Here is a 23,940-nt window from a genome sequence, read left to right on the forward strand (position 1 = left end):
CATTGTCAGGATTGTACGGATTACTGTTGAAATGACTGGATTATGCCTGCAAAATTTCACTGAGCAACGATAAATGTGCCCGGACCCTTAGACTCGTATCCAAAGATTGTGATGTGCTGTTCGTCTGTGGCCAGGTTATGTAGAAACAATGTCTATTTACATCATTGAGTTTGTAGATCCCTTGTCCAAGCACCAGCTCTGGCACCAACAACATTTTGGTGGAAAAGAGGTGAAATGACTAGACTACATTAAGGCTGGGCAGAAGTCGTCCACTGTCTTTGAACAAACATCTGGAGATGGTAGATTATGCAGGAGGAATTGACAAGGATAAGATAAATGCTCCACAGTGTTAGATTGGTGACGGACGCCCAGGCTTCAATACAGGGGTTTCATGGGCTCCTCTGGAATTTCTCAGTTGGAGTCTCGTTTCCCATGCAAACTGACAAACAGTGGAGGGGGGGATAAGTGAAACCATGTGTGTGACTGCATGTTTGCATTTCTTTCTTTCATGAGGGCGACTGCTACTAATTATAAAAGAGAAGCCTGAAGGAACATGACTTCCTGCTTGAAAAGCCTTACAAAACCGTTAAGTGACCATACGTAATACTTGCATTGGCCTTTGATTCCTCATATCAAACTTACAAATCCAAGCCATCCGCCATGCTGGAACTGGAAAGGAGCCCAGGAGAGAGCAGTCTTCTGTATAACTGCATCAAGATCCCTCTCAATGATCTTTAGGGCAGTAACTCACTCACCGTTCTTGGGTTCCTGATGAAGATCTTTGAACGTCCATAGGCAAACTCCTCAGCAGGAACCTGCAGATTTTTCAGGAGAACCTCGACCCCCTCCCTGATAAGAAAACAGGCCATAAGTTGTCAGTGAACCATGCAATTTACAATGTTTTTTTTTTTTGTTTTTTTGGTAGGTCCAAAAGTCTGAGACCACTTGTGAAAATGGTTCTAAACAACAACTTGAGTATAAAAAATAAAAACAATTCACCTGATCTTTTGAAAAAGAGGAATTATTTTAAAAAGAGAAACACTTGAGCTGACAAGGGCACCAAAGGTTTTCATTTTTAATATGCTTTTGGAAGATGCTTTTATGCAAAGCAACTTCTAGTTATATATTTTTCTAATATGCTCATTCTCTGGGAATTGAACCCACAACCTTGGCATTGTTAGTGCCACACTCTGACAGATCTAAACATGATCAAGACTGCAAATAGTGCAGAATATTTATTTATATTACCAGGTTAAAAAAAATATATATATTTTCAGTGCAGTTTCAGACTGTGGACTGAATACACCCACATCACTGAACAGACAGCAACAAAATAAGTCAGAGAGGAGACAATAAAATAAAGTGAAGGTGCACTGTATGACTTTGCAAAGAAACATGCACCATGTGAGTGATAACAAACAGTGTCTGAGTGATCTGAATGAAAAGTAAAACATAGTCTAACCACTGTCGGCATAGAGACGATAACAACATTCCAATGCAAGATAACATGATAAGATGAGCAACTCCAAATCTCCATGAACACTAAAGATTCTCCTAAAACTATAACTATTCTCCAAACTATTTAGTGAAATGACTCCAGAAGTGACATAGTTATGGGGCCCAATTCTGTCTTGGCATGTTTGCCATCAGATAGATATAATTTAAAAAAAGGCCTGTTTTCTGTAGCCAAACTGTGTTAAAGAAACCGTTAAACCTAAAAGGAACAAAGGCAGATTTAAGACAAGAAACAGCATGTTTAAATATCTACGAATGAGTATGAAAAAGGTCATGCAGGTGGAGGTACAGTCACTTAAAGAATTGCTTAATCTCAAATGTGATGACAGTATAATGACATCAGCTGAACAACATGTTCAGAAAAACAGTGAAGCCTGAAGAAGAGTTCTTTAAAACAACACAAAAACACAAGATCACTGGTGATCTAACCTGGCTGGGCCCTTCCAGTGGGGCCAGGTCTGCTTGCAGAGCATCTTGTAGCGCTCCAGACAGGGCTCATAGGCCTGGCGGAAAGCATAACCAGCCCTTCTTACGCGTACATTCTCCATCAGACCCAAATAGCGCACCTGGTGACACACTAGTGAGTCTGTGAAAATGTGGGCTGCTTTCTTGTCATTGGGTTTGATGCACCTGAAAAATAAGTTTGGTAAAGTGAAAATATTGTATGTTTCTAAATAAAGTAGACATGTTTATCTATTTTAAGCTTGATGTAATAAATAAATAAATAAATGGTAATGTCATAATGAGGTCAGTGTCAGAAGGTTTGTGATTGTTACCTGATGTAGTTGGGGTTCTTGGTCAGCAGGTTCTTCATGAGCGTTCCCACCGAGGCTCTGAACTGGAATCCAGCTGTGAGGGGCCGCTTGAGGTTCACTTTAGCTGGGTTTCCCTCAGGAAAGAGAATCTTTATCAGGCTGTGATTGGCTTTGTACATGGCCTGGGATAAATCTCTGTAGAGGAGGTCATTGTTTTTGTCCACGAATCCCTCCACCCGATACAGCACCTGTGTATACAGAATATTACATTCAATAACTCTTCTTTACACACTTCTCTGAAAACACACAATTTGGGTTGGAAAGCATTTATACAAGTAAATCTCTCCGATTAGTGTAAGCTGGATCCTTCTGGCTTCTCTCATCATCATTATTATTATAATAATTTTTTTGTAATTTTGAACAGCTGTGACTCGGTTTACAGACTAAGAAAACTCAGCAAATTTTGCATTTACAAAGGGCATGTGGCCTATTATGTTATTGCCATTTTTTGCAGCAAACGAGATTTGGATGCAATGTAAAAAAAAAAAAAAAAAAAAAAAAAAAAAATATCAATGTTGCATGTGGATTATTCTTTAAAGAACTGAGATCATCTCCACAATTAAGCAGAAGAACACAAATGTAATTCATATACAACACTGTATCTAAACGTATTGCGACCACGTGATGCACAGTTTACATGGCAGTGTATCTAAAACTAAAAATGTTGATGGGATGTTAAAAATGCTTTATGGTCTCACCTTGCCAGCGTAGTGCTGGATGCGGAAGCAGTTGTGTGGTAGGCTGTGGTCTGTGAGAAACTTGGAGTTTTTGCTCTGTCTGCTCTCAAAATGCTGGTGTTCAGCACAAACGGTGTTCAACTTGTCCAGGAAAGTCTCATCTGTCACTGTGCCTGGCCTCAAACACTCCTCATCCAACATGGCCAAAATCCCATTCTTGTTCTGAAAACAAGAATTTTAGTAATCAGATCAAACACAACATATTAAAAACCTGAAATTGTAGATTTGTGGGTATTAAACCATATCTGTGAGCTTTGAGGTGATCGCTATGCTTGTCTCATCCTTTAAGCTGAACTTCTAGTAGATATCCCAGTTTAATTCTTATAGTAAATATTAATACCACTATGTTTAAAACTGCTGTCAGAAACACACTCACATTTTCAATGAGGTCACATATGATGGCGTTGTTGAAATACTCAATGTTGGTCCATTCAATACCCTGTAGACAAAAACAGAGGCACATCACAGATTTGTTGTTTACTTTCCACCATTTTTCTCTTTCTAAAGAAGGATATTCCAAGAACACTGTCTTAAGACTAATCTTGTAGATTCAACAGACAAACCTGAGTGGTTTAGGAAAGATGCAGACAAGCTTTACTATACTTGAACAGGTACACAACAGATATCCAATAACGAATAGGAGTAGTCCTGTCACGATTGTTACATAACTGGCTGAGTGCAATGAATTAGGATCACTAAAGATACCAGAATGCAAGTGAACCCAAGGTTATTAAAGCAATACACTGCAATAACAACAACAATATTAACATTGACAAAAACAATGTGAATGAATGACTTTGAATTAAATGCAGTTAATTGTATGACAATTCCCAACCAAACTGCCACACACAACAATAATTTCTATAAATGTATACAGTTCAGTAATGCAGTTGGCTGGATGTCCATGTTGTGACCATTTCATGACCATTTCTATGATATTTAGGGTCTGGAGTGCAGACCAGTTTACGGCCCATTAGAGAAAGATGGAACCCACTGGATTTAAACAACAAATCAGAGCCAATCACGTCAATGAATGTAACAAGCTGGAAAATAGCTGTGGGCTAATTGGACTGTGTGAAAGCTCCTCAAACTAGGAGGTGGATGTACGCAGGAGGAGGGGTCAAAAATGGGGAATGTGGAATGCGGATTGGGGCAGACTGGTCCCTAGACCCCTGCGTCCCTCCTCGGTCTTCAGAGCAGCGGTATTTTCCCATGCACTCTACTGGAGTGAAGCCAGAGAGTGGAATATCACAGTGCAGGGGTCACGGCAGCGTCAGGGCACATACTCAGAGCTCTGAAAGCAAACAGAGCTCCAAGCTCTTCAGGGACAATTGTGTTTACACTGACTGGAGTGAGGGATCGTTTCCGTCCCCACAATCACAGAGCGAAAGGGAAAGGATTGATAGAAGGAAGCAAATAGAAGACAAAGGCTGTTTGGAACAAAACACTAGCTTACTACATACGCCATACTGCACAATAAACTCTGTATATTAAATTTATTTTTAAAAAAAGCAAGTGGATGGATGTATCCGAAACTAGGAATGCTGCCTTTGCACTGGTGACTGTTCATGATATATTCCACAATCCTATGTGTGCAGGATTGTGGTTGACAGAAGTCAAATAATTCATAAATGACCATTATTTTTTATTTTAATTCCATTTTTAGAAAGACATTTCTTTATCATTTATAAAAAAAAGTTCTACAGCAGTAAACGTGATGTTATGTTTCCTGTCCGAAAGCACTTTCCTTCCAAGGTAACTTCATTCAAAATGAATGTACTGGCTGTTGCTTACCTCACGGATATACTCCTCCTGCTCTTCGCGGAGAGTAAGCTCGATGAAGATTTGCTGGAGCTTCTCATTGCAGTAGTTGATAATGAATTGTTCAAAACTGTTGTCCTGCAGGAACAAAGAGATTAATGAGAATCCACAGACCAAATGATAACCGTGATAATTAAAATGTACACTGCAAACTAAAACAGCACTGCAAACAGGCGCACTAATATGGCAACCGTCACTCAACATTATTTACTAAACACCTTTCTCTAGGTAACTCTACAAGCTGGATATATTGGAAATGTTGGTGACTTTGGGGAGGAATGTCAAAAAAAAATCTACTTCAGTAAATATTTGATGTTTTCCCTAATATAACACCATCTCTAAACTAAGTCGTCCCACTGAAGCTCTGCAACAATATATGCTCTTATTTCAGCATGTTTCACATTGGTTTGCTGCCAAAATGGCACTCCGCAATTCGTGATGCAGTTGTTGATTGCTACCCATCTTTCATTCTTAACTGCTGTTTGATGGATGTATGTTTCTGGTGAAAACTGTTGGTGTGACATCCACAACCAAAACAGAATTGTTTAAAATAGTCTTGTGAGGCACCGCCTTAAAGAATTCAGAGCAAATCACTTGTAGTACACATGTAAAACAGCCCTGAACAAAGTCTGCTCTTACAAAACCGGTCTTTATAGCTAAGATTAAATGAAGGCGTAACATGGTACAATATACATCAAGGCTGCATAATCTTATCTGCATCTCATAATGGAGGTGAAGTCTTTAACCTCTTCACCCACAGTAAATGTTTTCAGGTTTACAAACGCAGGGTTAGAAAACTAATCATTTCCCTTTCTTATGCTAAACCCAAATCAACTCCATTGTTGAATTAAAGCAAGAGTAATACTCAATGTTATGCTTATTGGCTTATGATAACAGTTAGGATTGTACTATTTAGCCATGACACTGGGGTTCAGGAATTATTCAATCCTCTTCTTTTTTTAATCTTTATAGCAATCCTACTGCATGACAGTCTCTGCAACTAAAGCCACTGCAATCATCAGTTCCAATGGGCCTGGCTTGAGGAAAAGCCCAAAATCACTTCCAAAAGCCAGCATATGGCATCCTGAAAAGCACCAGCTCACTGTTTTACTTGGCACTGGCAGTTTTATTCTGGCAGCCTTTGCTGAGAGGCCACACTGACATGTCAGCCTGGAGCTGCAGTGTTCTAGAATGAGAGGTAACCCTGTTCAAAGAATAACCTCAACATCTCTTACATTTTCTGAAGCCCCAAAAGCTCAAAAATCACTGCAGAGCTCTGGCTTGTTTCAGTGAAGCTTAAAGTAATACTTCACCCAAAAATTAAAATTGAGTCATGCTAAATCACCCTCAAGCTCCAAAAAACACTATAAAAGAATCATACAAATAGTCTGTATTACTCATGCAATATATTCAAAGTCTTCTGAAGCCATATGATATGGGTTTGGAACAACTTGAGGGTGATAAATAATGACAGAATTGCCCTTTCTGGGTAACTGTTCCTTTAAGGTCTTCCAAGTTTAGGATGAATGGAGCTAATTCTGTAACATCAAGCGTACAGGCTATACTAATACTACTAGGAAAGACTTCAGGGTTTTGCTCTAGCAGTGGCTTATGCTGCGGAGATAAAACGAGCAGAATTAAGACTAGGATTAAGTGCTAAAATCGGAGCATGCACACTGCCTTGGGATTTCCTCCTCAGGTCTACTTACTCCATTCTGTCGTCACGGCCACAACAACATAAACAACAATCAGGAGAGAGTGATACAGTCAGACAGCAGAACACATGCAATGGACAAATGTAAACCAAAATGGTTAAAAGGTGAATTAGTAGGCCTGATAAGTAGTTCTTTGCATTACGGTAAACACTTGTGGGATTTAGTATGACAACCATGATAAAGTCAGCAATATAAAGCATGCAGGTGCAATTCTTTACACAAACATACAAAAAATTCCAAAAGTATTGCATAGTTAATTAAGTAAACCTACCTTCACATGCACTGTGCATCACCAACATCCAAAAACTGTTTATTGTATGGGTGTGTTCACTCTGGAAACCTGCCTTTGCACGCACTGTGCACGCATCTGATATAGATCAACAGGTGGTGATGACATGAATTTGATGAGAAATCGTTTTCAAAATTCCAGACCAAATCGCTCACCTCAAAGATTTCAAAACCATAAATATCCAGGACTCCCATTACTTTCTTGCGTGATTTGGTTTGAGCCTGATCAAAAAAGAAGAATGTGAGTTACAAGGCAAAAACCAACTCGCTCTAAACACAAAAATGTGAAATGGTGCTAGAGTGGTTATAAGCATGTCTTGAGTAGTTTCACAGCATATGATTCAAGCTTATTTACTGTTGTAAGGCAAATTTTCACAGACAAAATCCAGGCAACATTCAATTTTTTTTGAATTTCGCATCAGGGTGAAAGATTTCACCGTACATATTTTGCATCACAAATTTGATGCATTTGAAAATGAATTATGTGTGAGTTGTATTTCATACTTTGCTACACTATTGGCAATAGTCCTTTTTTCTCATAAAAGTGCAAAATTTGTGTTACTGTGACTTTACAGCAAACAACAAAGATTCAGTGAAAATCCAGAGAGACATACCTTGATGCTTTCATTGATTCGGTTCACCAGCCAGCTGAACAGTCGGCTGTAGAGGTTTTTGGCAAGAGCATCACGAGCATAATAGGCCTAAAATAGAAGAAGTCTCAAATTACAATCAATGTCCTGAACATCTGAATTACACATTATCTATACAAGCAAAAATATATTGATTAATCTCTAGTTCCAACTTCCTCCATGTCTCATGGCTGTAACAAAAATATACCACATGCAAAGACAAAATTGTTTTTCGAACTCATCATGTGGCCTGGATCCAAAAGCTCTGAGGCCTGTCATCTATCAAGAGTTAGTGGTTAAACTCTTAACAACATGATGCTACGTCAAGGACACATCATAATGTGCTAACTGGACCCCTCGCTCAGATGTTAGTATTGTAGTGATCAAGTCTTCAGGTTCACATGCATTCCAGCTGCAGACTGAGATTTGGCCTGCAGTATATTTCTATTACTAATTATTATTTTGGCTTGACAACATACTGTTATTGTACAAAGTAACAATAAATGGTTAAATGGAGTTTATCCTGTGAACAAGGAGGGTGTGTGAGCTGACCTGAGCCACGTTGAGTGTGGTGGACACCTTCTCCATCTTGGCCTCCACGGTACGGAAGCTGAACGCTCTTTCTAGCACAGACTGCTCGATGCCCAGCAGCTCACACATCTCTTTCAGGTCTGGGACAGGAAATGCAAAACAAACCCAGGCAGATCAGATTAAAGAATTATTTATGGATAGACTAGACAGTGCGTTATGTAATTTAAACAAATTTGCCAATTGCCAAAGATAAACATAAACCCTCCGACTCTTATGTTGAGAGAAAAAAAATAAATTAAAAAAAATAACTCCATAAAACATCTTTAGTGTCTTTGAAATTAAAACCAACAATCATTCTGATCAAAGGCCTGTCTCTCAGAATCTAGAGGTCAAGGATAAGACTGATGCATGTTAAGCCCCTTTCAAGGAGTTTACGCTGAAGAGTATTTTAAAAGTGCTTCTTCTTTAGGGGTTTTGAGAGGATCTGGACTTCAGGTATTCAACCCCCTCATCCCACAGCAGCTCAATCGGTCTCATTTCAGCCCATAGCTATGAGGTCAAAAGGGCAGAGGAAAGCACATTATTGCTAATGGGTTAAAGCACAGCAGGCAAACCAGACGCTGTAGTATATATATAAATGGAGGTGTTGACATGGACTGTGATGTTTAGTCTGGGCCGGCCACTGCCCTGGCTATAGGAAACCACAAGAACAGGCAGTGATGAGTAACACTCATTTGCATTACATTTAGGTAGTTGACATATAACCTTTTTTTTGCATTAAAATTTTAGGTTGAACTTTTGGTTTCCCATGAAAATGATTTGGAGCCGTTTCAGGCCTGTAAATGTTTTTGCATTATTCTGAATGCCTTTTTTGTTCATTAAACTGTGGTAAACTTAAAGGAGATATAGTTTAAATAATTTTAGATTATTTCTAGCACATAACAGAACACATGTGTCACTTCTTATAATATTATATCCTTTACCGGATAGTCAAGAAGGCATTTATCTGGCTTTGCAAAAACATACACATTTTTTTTTTGTCATTATCTTATGCATTCACGGTACAGGATGCAAGGGTTATCTGGGTAAGTACCAGTGTGGTGTTGATTGACTGTGTACAACCAACTGCAAGCTAATCCTGTAAATGACTCTTGACATATCAATAGATGGCAGTAGTGACCAACCTGGTGAGCAGATGAAGGCACTGTTATATACAAGACCACAGTACCTACTATTTCACAATTCACATTAATTTGGTTTTCAGTGCTTGCAAATGTTTATGTCACTGTATCATTAATACTGTGACACTGTAACATTAATTGTGATGTCTGATCATTCACACTTAAAAGTTTCTTGGGCAGTGTACTTTCCTTTATAAACCAAAAGTTTAAAAAACTAATGTAAGGTTTGCATCAGCAATGTTTTTGAAAGAGCCTAGCACTCACCGTTCTTGTCCTTGATTCGACTCTCATCGAAGCCATTGCAACGAGACTCTGGTTTGAACTCGAGGTTTCCCAGTTTGAGAACAGCAGCCACCAGCTCCAGTACTGACTGAACCTCATCCTCCATGAAGCCCACAATTTGCATGGCATTCTGGGAAAACAGAAGAGAAAATACATTTAGTCAATAGTGGTCTGCTGATGGACATTTAACATGGCAGTACATATGGTGGTGTCTGTAAAGTGACTGACTGGCCCATAACCACACCACTAATGGACAGCCTGAGGGGTGTTGAACAGAAATTTCCATCACACCACAGTCTGACAAAGAGAAAAGATTAAGGATTGCAGCTGGTTTTAAGAATAATTTGCATTCAACAGCTTTAAAAATCAAGGAAATAAATAAGTAATTATTTTTTTTTTTTTTTTTTTGTGGACATGGTCTCATGATTTCAATTCAATCATACATATGGGAAATGCTCTTCACTCAAAACATATATTTTATTTGTTTATTTATATATTTAGATATTGGAGTAAAATACTGTATGACCTGAGATTCACCTTAAATGGATAGTTGACCCAAAAATGGAAAATCTTTCATCATTTACTCACCCCCATGTTGCTGCAAACCCATATGAATTTCTGTTCTGTTGAACACAAAGATATTTTGAAGAATGTTGGTAACCAAACAGTTGCTGGAATCCATCGAGTTCCATAGTACTTTGTTTCTGTACTATTAGTCAAGTCAATGGCTACCAGCGACTGCTTGGTTATCAACCTTGTTTTCAAAATAACTTATTTTGTGTTCAACAGCTGTACAAGTTTGGAACAGCTTTAGGGTAAGCAAATGATGACAATTTAGATTTTTGTATGAACTATTAATTTAATATTGTTAATTAATGGGTGTACAGGGAAATAAGTAACAGATTTTTACATTTTTACAGTAGATTAAGCCAACAGAATCATCAGCAGCTTATGATTTATCATGTTCCGTGTGCTTCCACAATAGCTTGTGTTCATATTTGTTCATATGAAGCCATAAATTACGTTCAAAATGTCATGGAATTGCTGATAATAAACGTGCAAGCGGTACACTGGCAAAGTCAATGGCCTAAAGGCCAGAGATAACAGTGAGTGAGCTGTAAAGGGCTGAAATGTGAGAGCTAAAAGTGAATGACAAACCAATAACTTACTTTATATATGAATAAATGGTAACACAATTTAATCCTTCCAGAGTGTAAACACACACACACATATATATATATATATATATATATATATATATATATATATATATATATATACATATATATACCATATATATATATATACATATATATATATATATATACATACATATATATATATATACATATATATATATACATATATATATATATATATATATATATATATATATATATATATATATATATATATATATTATATATATATATATATATATATATATATATATATATATAGAATAATAATAATAATAATAATAATAATAATAATAATAATAAAATATATATATTTTATTATTATTTTTTTTCTTCATGTTAACAAGACAAGCATTTCGTGTCTGTAATAACGTTTTGCTGAGTTTTGTATATTATTTACAGCCTAGCATAAATAGCAATCATCCTCACTCGTGGAAGTGTTTACTGTCTCCTACACACAGAGCCTTATTTATGCTTAACCTTATAAACTACAAATGTCTACACTGCAAAAAAGGCATGTTTCTAATTAATTAGATTGGACTCCCCCAGGCAAGGGGTTAACAGACAGAGCTAGAGGCCCAGCACATGGTGAGTTTGGGTGTTCTGATGTCAGCACGGAGCTTGGCTTAGGCCTATTGTTCATCAGAACTGCACTGTATTGTCTGATGCGGTGCTGAATTCTGATCAGTTTAATGTGGGCTGTATTGTTTGCTTGGACACAGACATTCTGCACTCATTTCCAGAAGACAAGCAAAGAACAGGGCTCCACAATGAGGATGACCCAAAGGCCCGGGCCCAAACAAAATAAGGTTTTGGGCTAGTTGATGGAAAAGTCACTTGTCTTAACAGGCCAGAAAATAAAAAAAGGCAGCAACACTGTCAAAAATGTAACATTCAAGCACATTATGCATTGCTTTCTGTGTTTTACCAGTGCAAATGCACTACTTTTCAAGTTTGGGGTCAGTGAAATTGCATTAAATTGATCAAAAGTGACGGTAAATACATTTTTAATATTACAAAATCACAACTATTGCAACTGTTTTCAAAATTGATGATAATAAATGTTTCTGAGCTCAAATCAGCATATTAGAATGATTTCTGTAGGATTATGTGACTCTGAATGACGCTCTACATCACATGAATAAATTACATTTCAAATTGTAATATTTTTTCACAATATTACGGTTTTCTGTTTTACTGTATGTTTGATCAAATAAATGCAGCTTTGGTTGAGCATACGAGACTTCTTTCAAAAATATTTAAGAATCTTACCAACTCTTAATCATTTAATTTTGAGTAGTTTGGCCTTCAATACATTCCAGATGCATCTAAATGGCAGTCACCTTGTTTATTTTACAACAGTAACCAACTAACAACTACCCTTTATTTTATCCCTTACATAATTTACAGCTATTACTGTAATATAAGTCAGAAGCAAAATATGTTTCAAAAAATATATAATATTGTAATTTTTTTTGTCTCCAGGCAAGTGAGGCAAGAGTCCAAAGCAAGCAAAACTACTGGCTCAACAAAGCCTTCAGAAATCAATCCTTACTGTTAAACTTTGCAACGACTATCCATCCTCCGCACAACCCGTTTTCACAATGACAATAAGTGTGCATGAGAAAAACAGAAGCACTGATTCTATTTACACAAGTCAGCTGTGAGCAGGTGGAATTCCCCCTTAAATCAACTTCCCTGTCTTCAAGTAGAGGCTTGAATGAAGCTGAAATTACATAATGACAAAAGACAAATTGTTTTGTTCAGATCAAACTTCACCTCAGTGGGTAAAGGGTGATCTTATCCAGTTAAGCAGGGAGATAAGGTCTTTTGCTAACTTCTCATCATACAGGGTGCCATGGATCTGAGCTAATCCCAAGACAGTCTGAAGCAATGACACATGCTATAATGTGTCAGGAACCAGCTGCTGTATGTAGTGTATGGCAGGCCTGAAAGAAAACGTACTCTAACTGTTCTGAAACAGGCAGCATCGTCCAGTCCATTGACTGTTGCCGAATCCAGGCTAAGGTAGTTGTATTTGCTGAAGTCTCGGTCCAGCTTCAGTTTTTCTGAAAGAAAAACACAATTAGAGCATTAAAGGCAATTCACTTGTCAACCATTTTTGATGCAAGTTCCCCAATTTGTTTTTCTATGAGTGGTCACTCTTTGTACTTTCCCTTTATGCCATGGGTGTCCCATCCTACTCCTGGTGGGCCAGCATCCTGCAGAGTTTAGCTCCAACACACTCGCCTGGAAGTTTCTGTTGAGTCTGAAGACCTTGATTAGCTGGTTCAGGTGTGTTTAATTAGGGTTGGAACTAAACTTTACAGGACGTTGGTCCTCCCCGGGAGCAGGATGGGACAACTCTGCTTTATACTCTCCTTAGTTTCGATGAATCGGCCATGCAATAGGACCCAGTTGCTATCCGATTAGGTTACATCTATGTGGTATTCTGTTCAGCTCTCCTCTTGGAAACCTGGAATCGAAGCCTCTTTCTGTGTTCTCTTTCATTAAAAATGTCAAACAACAACTATGGTCTAACTAACAGTATGCAAATAAACCACAAATGAACTTTAAATTCTGTTCCCAGAGTCTTCAACTCAGGTATGTTTCAGTGCAATCCAGCAATCTTTTCCAAACTGTGTTCTGAAAGCCACTGAATGGACTGTGCATTGGGAATGCACATGAAATCATACAGACTCTGTAAGTGGTCTCTTACTGAGTGTGTCATCTGATGCTCCAGAAAGCAGCTGGTAGAAGATGTGGAAATTCCTCTCGCCCCTGGGCTGCTTTACCACACGGGATTTCTCCAAGAGATCTGCGAAAGGAAAATATCAAAGCACAAAACATTTCATGAGCACACACGGCTGACTCAGCTTAAAAAGGGAGCAACAGAAGGGTTTCTGAGGTAAAAATTCCACTCATTTTAGAGAGAAAGTTGAGATAATGTTTAAACTTAAAAGACAGGCCTAACATGAGCTACAAGGCTGTCATACACAGTTTGTTTTCAACTTTATAAATAAATAAATGTTAATTGTGGAATTCCCAGTGAAGAGATAAACACAGACAAAACTGTCTATAGACAATTCTCTACTGATCCTACACTGAACAGCCATTTCAGAGAAAAACAATGGTGTTTTCCTGTTTATATCAGAGTGAATATTTAGGAATCCATGGTGAAGTTTTCATTGTTCATTGTATTCAGATTGAGACAGGAAGTCTCACAGGAGATATTCATCTATGGGGAGAGAAACATGTCATACCACCCACGCTCCATCCAGATGTGTGCCCATTAGAAAACAGCAGCATCGGCCCAAAGCCTTGATTACCATATCATCAACAACATTTATTAGCTTGATATGAGATAAAACATCAAGCATTGTTTATATGAGCAACAAAATTTATGGAGCAGTATTATCTATGTCAAAAAAGGTTTTCTTGGTGCTTTAATTCAGTTCAAACTCACTGAGAGTTGCATTAAAAAAATGCATAGATGATTTTGCTGGTAACATAAAAATAAGCATACATTGTAATTACTGTGACAACCTTAATATGCATCTCATTTGTCTATATTTACACACAAACCCGAATCCAGAAAAGTACAAATTGTGAATAAAAACAGAATGCAATGATGTGGAAGTTTCAAATTTCAATATTTTATTAAGAATACAACATAGATGACACATCTAATGTTTAAACTGAGAAAATGTATAATTTTAAGGGAAAAATAAGTTTATTTTAAATTTCATGGCATCAACATCTCAAAAAAGTTGGAACAAGGCCATGTTTACCACTGTGTGGCATCCCCTCTTCTTTTTATAACAGTCTGCAAACGTCTGGGGACTGAGGAGACAAGTTGATCAAGTTTAGGAATAGGAATGTTGTCCCATTCTTGTCTAATACAGGCTTCTAGTTGCTCAACTGTCTTAGGTCTTCTTTGTCGCATCTTCCTCTTTATGATGCGCCAAATGTTTTCTATGGGTGAAAGATCTGGACTGCAGGCTGGCCATTTCAGTACCCGGATCCTTCTTCTACGCAGCCATGATGTTGTTATTGATGCAGTATGTGGTCTGGCATTGTCATGCTGGAAAATTCAAGGTCTTCCCTGAAAGAGACAACGTCTGGATGGGAGCATATGTTGTTCTAGAACTTGGATATACCTTTAAGCATTGATGGTGCCTTTCCAGATGTGTAAGCTGCCCATGCCACACGCACTCATGCAACCCCATACCATCAGAGATGAGATTCCGAACTGAGCGCTGATAACAACTTGGGTTGTCCTTGTCCTCTTTAGTCCGGATGACATGGCGTCCCAGTTTTCCAAAAAGAACTTCAAATTTTGATTCGTCTGACCACAGAACAGTTTTCCACTTTGCCACAGTCCATTTTAAATGAGCCTTGGCCCAGAGAAAACACCTGCGCTTCTGGATCATGTTTAGATATGGCTTCTTTTTTAACCTATAGTTTTAGCCGGCAACGGCAAATGGCACGGTGGATTGTGTTCACCGACAATGTTTTCTGGAAGTATTCCTGAGCCCATGTTGTGATTTCCATTACAGTAGCATTCCTGTATGTGATGCAATGTCGTCTAAGGGCCTGAAGATCACGGGCATCCAGTATGGTCTTCCGGCCTTGACCCTTACGCACAGAGATTGTTCCAGATTCTCTAAATCTTGATGATATTACGCACTGTAGATGATGATAACTTCAAAACTCTTTGCAATTTTTCTCTGAGAAACTCCTTTCTGATATTGCTCCACTATTTTTCACCGCAGCATTGGGGGAATTGGTGATCCTCTGCCCATCTTGACTTCTGAGAGACACTGCCACTCTGAAAGGCACTTTTTATACCCAATCATGTTGCCAATTGTCCTAATAAGTTGCAAAATGGTCCTCCAGCTGTTCCTTATATGTAAATTTAACTTTTCTGGCCAATTATTGCTACCTGTCCCAACTGTTTTTGGAATGTGTAGCTCTCATGAAATCCAAAATGAGCCAATACATTCCATTACAAATAAAAATTACTAAATTTCAAAATTAGATATGAAATCCAAAAACTATTGAGAATAAAATATACCCCAAACAGATTTGTAAATTATTCCATTCCTTTTTTACTCACAATATGTACATTGTCCCAACTTTTTTGGAATCGGATTTGTGTATATACACACACACACACACACTTATATAACATACATACATACACAAACACACACACATACTGTATATGGTAGTGCATGCATAGAAGTAAATGTTGCTGTTTATTAGTGTGTATTGGTATATTGGCTCATATAAATTAAAATGATTCAACAGTCAACCTTTTAGCATAAATGCATGATGTATTTAAAATATATAATCAAAAGTCTACTGCTATAGTATGAGGCCCTAAAAGACAAATTATCATCAAATAACTCAATTTAACTTCTGTATCGGAGGAAAATAAAATGTCCATGTGACTTTTTTTGGTTCATTTATAAAAGCAAGATTGCAATGAGCAGTTGTCACTTCCTGTTTTATCTGATGCCTGTCACAGCAGTGGCTTAGTGGCTGTGGGCCACAAGCTCATTAATAGTTTATAGCCCTATTAAAGATCCCCTGTTGTGGAATCTACCTCAACAATAATCAAACACTAAGAAGTATCCTTCGTCTCTCTTCTCCCCAATCCTCTTATTTAACTTCCAGAGATAAATCATGCTGTCTGGTGTAAGAGTAGCGTCTGAGGAATGCAGGAAAACTTCAGTCCTGAGGGGACTCCACTCTGACCTTCCACCTTCTGTACACTCGCAGACCTTTGTTATTGCTTTAACACAACTCCAGTAATAGCCAGTGACTTCTGTCTTCCACTCAAAAATTAGAAGCTTTCTGCATTGCTTTGAATTGACTAACTCAAAAAACTGAGCTGCCTTCTAAGTGGCCATTCACGCAGGATGAATTCTTGTATATAAACGTAGTGCAAGATAATTGAACAGAATGTGCCATTATAGGGGATTTTCTCCCATACATTGTTGCAAATATAAACACTAAGTAAGTTTGATATTGAAATACCGAATTAATGATATTAAAATAAGTATTCTCCATCTGGTCTATTGTTTAGTCCACTGTTTTCAATCCAACCTCACTTTGTGACAAAACTGTTCTGAACCCTATAATGCCATCATGTTTGATTCGCAAATTTGCTAAAAACTGAAGACTGTTTGTTCAAATCATCTAAACGGTTTCTAGTGGGGAAAATGATGCTGTATCAGATGACTCTAAGATTGTTTCTTACTTTGGAGGAAAGCCCTCAGGCTTCAAAGCAGTCTGTAGCATCCTGTTATAGCCTGTCTATGGACATGCAACTTAGCTGTTTTGAAGCACTCACAATAGATTCTATTGTGCAGACTACATGAAGCTGTAACAGTTTAAACTAGACTGATTTTAGACAGCAGAGGCCAACTGCCCCAGCTGTGCGCAAGTTTAACTTAGCCTAGTTTTGATGTAAAGGGGAAGTAAGTTACAACTTTTGCACTACTAAATATTTGTGTGTTGTATAACTAAACTTAAATCGCAACTCTACTTATTGACAAAATATTTACAGTTATTTCAACCAGGAGTAACAGCAGATTGACTGAATTGCATCCTGAATAGCTCCTCTTTACCTGACAGACTTCAATACTTTAGACATACATGAAACTGCTGAGGACATTATGTGAATAGATCACTTTGTTAGCAGCTTTAACACAAATTCGACCTAAACAATGCACCTCGGTGTATATCGGTCAGCCTTGTGCATGTCAAACATAACTCGTAACAAATAAAAGTCCATTTTTTGGTGTCAGTATTTACTGACTGGTCCTTTACTTATAAATATACTTTTTTACTCTTTATTATTGTCTAAAGGATTGAAGTCAAGACAAGAGCTTATTGATGCAATTCAGTCAATCTGCTGTTTTATTCAAACTGTTACCCCTGATCGGAGGTTTCTGTAAATATTTAGTTAATATGAAGTTTATTAATTCAAATGAATATTTATACCATTAGTTATGTGAGGCAAAATAAGTTAGTCTGCTATAGTGTCATTAAGGGTAAATGTCATATTATGCAACTATGCATAGCTACGTTCTGTCTTAAGAACAAATTAAGTACAGAGTTACTACTACTTTGTGTTCCAGAACTTACGAACGGCTGGTGCAACTCTACCCAGACTTCAGTAAAAAAACTGTGGGGGAATTGTTTTAACTGTGGGACTGTTAAAAGCTCTTCTAATCACAGTAACATTTTGCTCCCACTTCCTGTGTCTTCTGCTGTATATGTTTGTGGAGTCAAAATAAGAGATAACTGAAAAACAGGTGAAGGTCTTGCTGTCCTCAAGTAAAGTCACTGTGTTCATATACCCGAGCAGAGATGTTTCTATATCTGAGCTGAAGGGGTAACTGTCGAGAAGTTATTCTGCGCTGATCCAAATATCAAAAAAGTCATTATGTTGTCAATTAGATCTAGTGACTCCCCTGCATGTGATGGAATGCTGTAGATAAATCACATCAGCATCATTAAGAGTGGTAGACTGATCGATTCTCACGTGGACAGTGGCACACGATCTGATCGACTAGTTACTCAAACTGCTGTACTATATAGGTTACAAACTCTCCTCAAATCAATGAGCAAATGGACAAACTGTGTTAACTGCTAGAGAAAGCTGCTGTGGGATTAATTATCTCTCAATTATCACTCCATTCCAAATGGTAGCACTTTCGTTTCCATTTATAGATTTTAAGGTCACTTGTCATAGTGGCATAATCACATTTTTGACCAGATAAATGTCTATACAGTTTAGAAATTGCCTGCTATTTTAGTAATTATTTAACAGGTTAGCTGACATGTAAAAAATGCACTCTAGATATCGTCAACATTGTCAATATCATTATTCGATGTTGAAATTTATAGTAATGTATTAGAGATTGTGCATATTTTAAAATCACCATTCCTCATCGTTTCAACTACCGATTAATTCAACACTATACATGAACCAAATGCACGAGGAAACATTTAGCTAAATGGACCACTGGCTTCAACAGTCAAGAGCATGTGTGCCAAGCCAACTAGACTGCTGGTCTGGCTTTAAAATTTGCAGAGAGACAGGCTCAGGGGCATATTACAGGAACCATTGCTATGGTGCTACAAAATAAGCACATGCTCTGGATGGTTTGTGTGTGTATAAATGCAGCAAACCCAAAACCCTCTCTGAGAGCACACAGCTGGGAGCAAGAGTAAAGACACAGCCACTTATATAAAATTCTTAGTTGCCCAAAATGAAGCTTCTATCATCACTTATTCTCCCTTGCATGTTGCCTTTGCACTCACATGACTTTTTCTTCAGATAACACAAAAGGAGAATTTCTAAAGAATGTTCTAAAGAATGCAGTTCTTATCCATAAATAGAAACCGTGATCCATTTTTTTTCTTCTTTACTTTCACTCTTGATCAATTTAAGTTATACTTGAATAATAGTATTCAAAAAAATTACTGACCTCAATTTTTTAACAGTATAGTGTATAAAACAAGTCATTTAGACTACTTTTATAATGGTTGTTTTGTACATTTGGGAGGATGACAGTCACATCACAATGTTATTGTATGGAACAAAAGCTGCATGAACTTTTTTTTATAAAATGCTTCTAAAATGTATTTTAGACATAATTAAACAGCATATGGGCTTGGAACGACATGAGAGTGAACGACAGATTTGGGGTGGACTATTACTTTATTTCTACTTGGGCACTATTACAGGGATACTTCTTGGTTTCCACCTTGTAATTATACTCACAATTACTGATGACTCCACCAAGGGGGTCTCCTTTGAAGTCAAACTCGATATCCATGTACTTCCCCTATAGAAAGAAAAGAAATTGTTAGCACATCCCATAAAAAGTGCATGGGTGTGTTAGTTGATGATATGGCTCTTTATTATTGTTTAACATGGCCTTCCTGTGCAGTCAAAATAAGATATAACTAAGAAGCTAAGGTCTAAGTAGCAATGGTGACATTGCATCAAGGCCTTTGGTACTAATAGCAGGCTTGCTGCGGAGAACCACGTGGCTCTTTTGTGGTTCTTGATGGTAGGAAAAGATGCATGACAACGAGGGCAGCGATCACTGCAAATAGGGATGAAATCTGAGCCTTCCGTGAGGCAAATGGGGGAAGAAGAAAAAATAAAATCCCTCAATTCTCCAAGCACAGGCCTGTTCATAACACACACTGCCAATCATACATAGATTTGCAATGGAGTAATGGACTACTGTGGGAGAAGAGGCTTTTTTTTTACTGCTGTAATGGTAAAATAAACTTTTTTGTCTTTCTGTCCCTGCACACTATTTGGGAAAGGAACAGTAAGCCCAGTGTCTCTGGAGCCAGTTAATTTTTTCCCTCTATTTATATCCAACAGCTCTTCAAAAAGGAAACTGCCTCAGAGGCTGCTGAATAAACTCTTAGAACTCCTACAACACAGGAAGTAACGGCTGAAAATTACTTTGAGAAAAGTCGTAACAGTATAGCAGTTGAAAACTATATGATAAAATGGTGTTTTAGATACAAAACATTATTATGAAATTCCAAATCTCAAGGTGTTAACATGCCATCAACTTAGAAATCAGAGATGGTTCCGTTACAAACCCTGTCAAGCTGGCTTGCTGTCTTCTGCCTACAAAGGTTGCATCCTAACCAAGGTGCTGACTACTGTAAAATGCTCTGCACAGTCCATTATGGTTTATGCCACATAAATTAATAGTATTCACAGTTGATTTCAATACAGCTTGTTATTAGCATGCAGCTATGCAAATAATTTGATACTTTACCTACCCAGGTAATTAAATACTTTAAATGACACCCTTGTGAAAAATTAAAACACATAGTTGATACTCAATGTGTACTAGTAGTTTAATTCATATCTTAAAAGTGTATTTAAAAAAAAAAAAAACACACTGTACTTGCGGTTAATATAACATTAATGAAAAAGTCATTTAATTATACTTTTTATTTTAAGGTGTCCTTGTTACACATTACATAAACTTACTATTATAATAACAATAAATTATGCATAACTACATGCAAGTAACCCTAATCCAAACACTAATCCTAACCATATAAGTACATGTAGTTAATTATTACTCAGTATTTAAAAGTATAATTACATTGTAACAGGGAGACCTTGAAATAAGGTGTGTAACCAATCTTTTCTTGTGCTTTAAAGTATACTTACTTGATGCATTGACTAACATATAATTTAATGTGCAATTACAAATATATTTAAATACACGACATACAAGTTTTAATAGAAATGCCTTTCCAGTCATAGCAATACACTTTATCAATATTTTAAATATTTCTGTAATAAGTGCTGCCTCAAAATGCTACCTATATAGGCTAGGTCACAGAAATAAATGGCTCCTGGCTAAAGATTGTTATGTAACACACTGATGGTCTCATGTGGGTGATGCAAGAGCTAGTAAGAGTGCTCAACAAACTCAATTCTGACCCACAAGTTACTAAAATTTAGATCTGCTAAGTTTCCTGAGGATAAACGTCAACAACAACATTGACTCAGCGCTGTTCTGTTTTTCCTGTTATGTAAACTGAACAGCACCTCCGTTGAACCTCTGAAATCACACGCTGGACAATGCTGTGTGGTCTGACCTCTGTAAGTACACACTCTATAGCTCAGTATGTTTACTTTGTGTGGTCAGGCTGTGACGGACAGCTGGAAGAGGGCCAGACTGTCAAAGAGCAGCGGCATTAAACACATTTGCATAAACAGATATATTTAACTGTGCTAATCTCTGTGCCGAATGGCATTGTGGGAGTCTGTCCTCATGGACAACAGAGAAAAAAGAACCGACTCAAAGGCATCTGGATGTGGTTGCCAGAGAGGTTACACAGAGTTCTGTTTGAATCTTGCTATATGCACAAAGACCAATCACTCTAGTGTTGCTGTGTCAGAATAGGGCCAGATGTGCTCAGGGCCGGTCCGGAAGCAGCAGAACACAAAGCAAACCAGGAATGTTGCAGTATAATTTTTGCAAAATCAAACACCCAAGAAAAGCATTGCATCACTTTAGGGGTGGGTTGACAAAGTAATAGAATCATTTGCCTGTGTTCACATTACGGATCAAAAGTCCATGTTGATCTAATCTAAAGCAAACACACTCTAGAGGGAGGAGCAGCAACAAAACACTTGCAAAATATTCTGTCTGGAAAACAAAAAACAAAAAGAGAGATACTCACAAATCGAGACGAGTTGTCATTCCTCACGGTTTTGGCGTTCCCAAAAGCTGCAGTGGAAAAACATGTTGTAAGTTAGTCAAGCCAGATTCATTCAGCACTACATTTCTACTTTGACTGATGTCATCTTGTGGAAAAACTATCCTGAATCCTCTCAGGTACCTTTCATCATATTCATGGAGCATAAGATACTTAGATGGCCTAAAATTATAAATAAAAACAATTCCACATGTCCTTCAATAATGCATACATTTTAAACATTAATGAGTATCTTAGTTAACTCTAATGGACACTTAATGGAATTTACATTTATAGATTTGGCAGATAAATTTATCCTAAGCAGTTTATTTCGCATTCAAGCTTTACATTTCATCAGCTGAACCCATGACCTTGGCATTGCAAGTTTTTTTTATTGTTGTTTTAAATTTGATGATTAGAGCTTACAATTCATGAAAGTCAAAAATCCAGTATCTCAAAATATTAGAATATTTCCTAAGATCAATAAAAAATAAAAAAAAGGATTTGCAAAAGGATCAGCATCAGTGAGGGTGTGGCATGAAGCGATCAGACTGTGGCTCTGCTGAGGCACTATTGAGCCTTCAGCTCGTCTGTATTGTTGGATCAACTGTTTCTCATCTTTCTCTTGAAAATATCCCGTAGATTCTATATGGGGTTCAGGTCAGGCATGTTGGCTGGCCAATCAAGCACAGTTACAGAAGTGGCTTGGTAGCCCTTTACTTGAAGACGTCTGAGCGTGTAACTCTTGATACACTGACTCCAGCTTCAGTCCACTCCTTGTGAAGCTCTCCCAAGTGTTTGAATCAGCTTTGCTTGACAGTATTCTCAAGTTTGCGGTCATCCCTGTGGCTTGTGCACCTTTTCCAACCCAATTTCTTCCTTTCAGTCAACTTTGCATTTAATATGCTTTGATACAGCACTCTGTGAACAGCCAGCCCTTTCAGTAATGACCTTCTATGACTTACCCTCTTTGTGGAGGGTGTCAATGATCATCTTCTGGACCACTGCCAAGTCAGCAGTCTTTCCCATTATTGTTGTTTTCAAAATTAAAAAATGTTTACTTTACATATAATGAATCTAGAATAAATGAAAGTTTCACTTTTTGAAATAAGTTTAGAATAGTATAGTCTATAGTCTTTTTAGGATTTGTTAAATTTCATGATTTTTTTTTTTTTAAGGGGAATTTTCATGATTTTCTTCAGGAATGTTTTCAATGATCATTTTAGATCCCATTTTGTTCTCCAGCGAAACACTCTTTGTTTCGATTTTTTTTTTTTTTTTTTGGAACAAGGTTCTACTGAAATTACCATTAACCATACTTAAAAATAAAGGTTTTATAATGGGGTTTTCACAGTGATGCCATAGAAGTACTGATTTTGGTGCCCCAAAAGAAACTTTCAGTGAAGAGTGGTTAAAAGAACCATATATCTTTTTTACGAGTGATGATTAAAATATATAAAGAACCTTTTTCCATTATAAAGAACCTTCTGTGCAATGACAAGTTTGTAAAAGGTTCTTCATGGAACCAAAAACTACAATAAAGAATCTTTATTATTCATTATTACAACATTAAAAATAACAAATGTTCAAATTTTCCTTCTGAACACAATCTCCCACCAGCTGCATATATACAGTCTATGGTAGAGAAACATGCAGCAGGAAATGTGCAGGACCCCCAGTGTGGGGCTCATTACTTCCAGCAGCTAAACTCTCACAGATGTGGGACTTCACTCTGCTCCGAGTCCTGCTGCCAAGAAGCACTGGGCATTCCTAATCCATCTCCATCTCATCGCTTATGGGCATTTCCTGTTCATGGCCCCAAATAAAAACACAGCTGTCTGATTGCCAACAGGGACCAAGATGCTTTTTTGCCCTTTAGTTGAAAGTGGGGCAAGATTATGGGAACAATCATATGATGTAGGTCTTGAATCATCTGCTCCCAAACTTGCCTTCAAG

At 37.5% G+C, this 23,940-nt stretch overlaps 1 protein-coding gene across 9 annotated transcripts in view; it reads right to left on the minus strand.

Moving 5' to 3' along the window:
* myo1b (myosin IB) overlaps positions 1 to 23,940 on the minus strand; it is a 75,240-nt gene that overhangs the window by 9,853 nt on the left and 41,447 nt on the right. For 5 of the 9 annotated variants that reach the window (XM_042730754.1, XM_042730758.1, XM_042730757.1 and 2 more), the window contains exons 6-20: positions 21,970 to 22,016; positions 19,517 to 19,580; positions 13,433 to 13,531; positions 12,679 to 12,782; positions 9,497 to 9,644; positions 8,073 to 8,191; positions 7,506 to 7,592; positions 7,048 to 7,113; positions 6,598 to 6,603; positions 4,862 to 4,966; positions 3,444 to 3,506; positions 3,029 to 3,229; positions 2,292 to 2,518; positions 1,945 to 2,145; positions 756 to 849 (exon numbers count right to left, since the gene is read on the minus strand). In XM_042730754.1, coding sequence (XP_042586688.1) covers positions 756 to 849; positions 1,945 to 2,145; positions 2,292 to 2,518; positions 3,029 to 3,229; positions 3,444 to 3,506; positions 4,862 to 4,966; positions 6,598 to 6,603; positions 7,048 to 7,113; positions 7,506 to 7,592; positions 8,073 to 8,191; positions 9,497 to 9,644; positions 12,679 to 12,782; positions 13,433 to 13,531; positions 19,517 to 19,580; positions 21,970 to 22,016 — 1,631 coding nt within the window. The remainder of the gene's footprint in view (positions 1 to 755; positions 850 to 1,944; positions 2,146 to 2,291; positions 2,519 to 3,028; positions 3,230 to 3,443; positions 3,507 to 4,861; positions 4,967 to 6,597; positions 6,604 to 7,047; positions 7,114 to 7,505; positions 7,593 to 8,072; positions 8,192 to 9,496; positions 9,645 to 12,678; positions 12,783 to 13,432; positions 13,532 to 19,516; positions 19,581 to 21,969; positions 22,017 to 23,940) is intronic. The other 4 variants (XM_042730756.1, XM_042730759.1, XM_042730763.1 and 1 more) reach the window with 1 other exon arrangement.

Source organism: Cyprinus carpio, chromosome B9 (assembly GCF_018340385.1).
Source record: "Cyprinus carpio isolate SPL01 chromosome B9, ASM1834038v1, whole genome shotgun sequence".
NCBI lineage: Eukaryota > Metazoa > Chordata > Actinopteri > Cypriniformes > Cyprinidae > Cyprinus > Cyprinus carpio.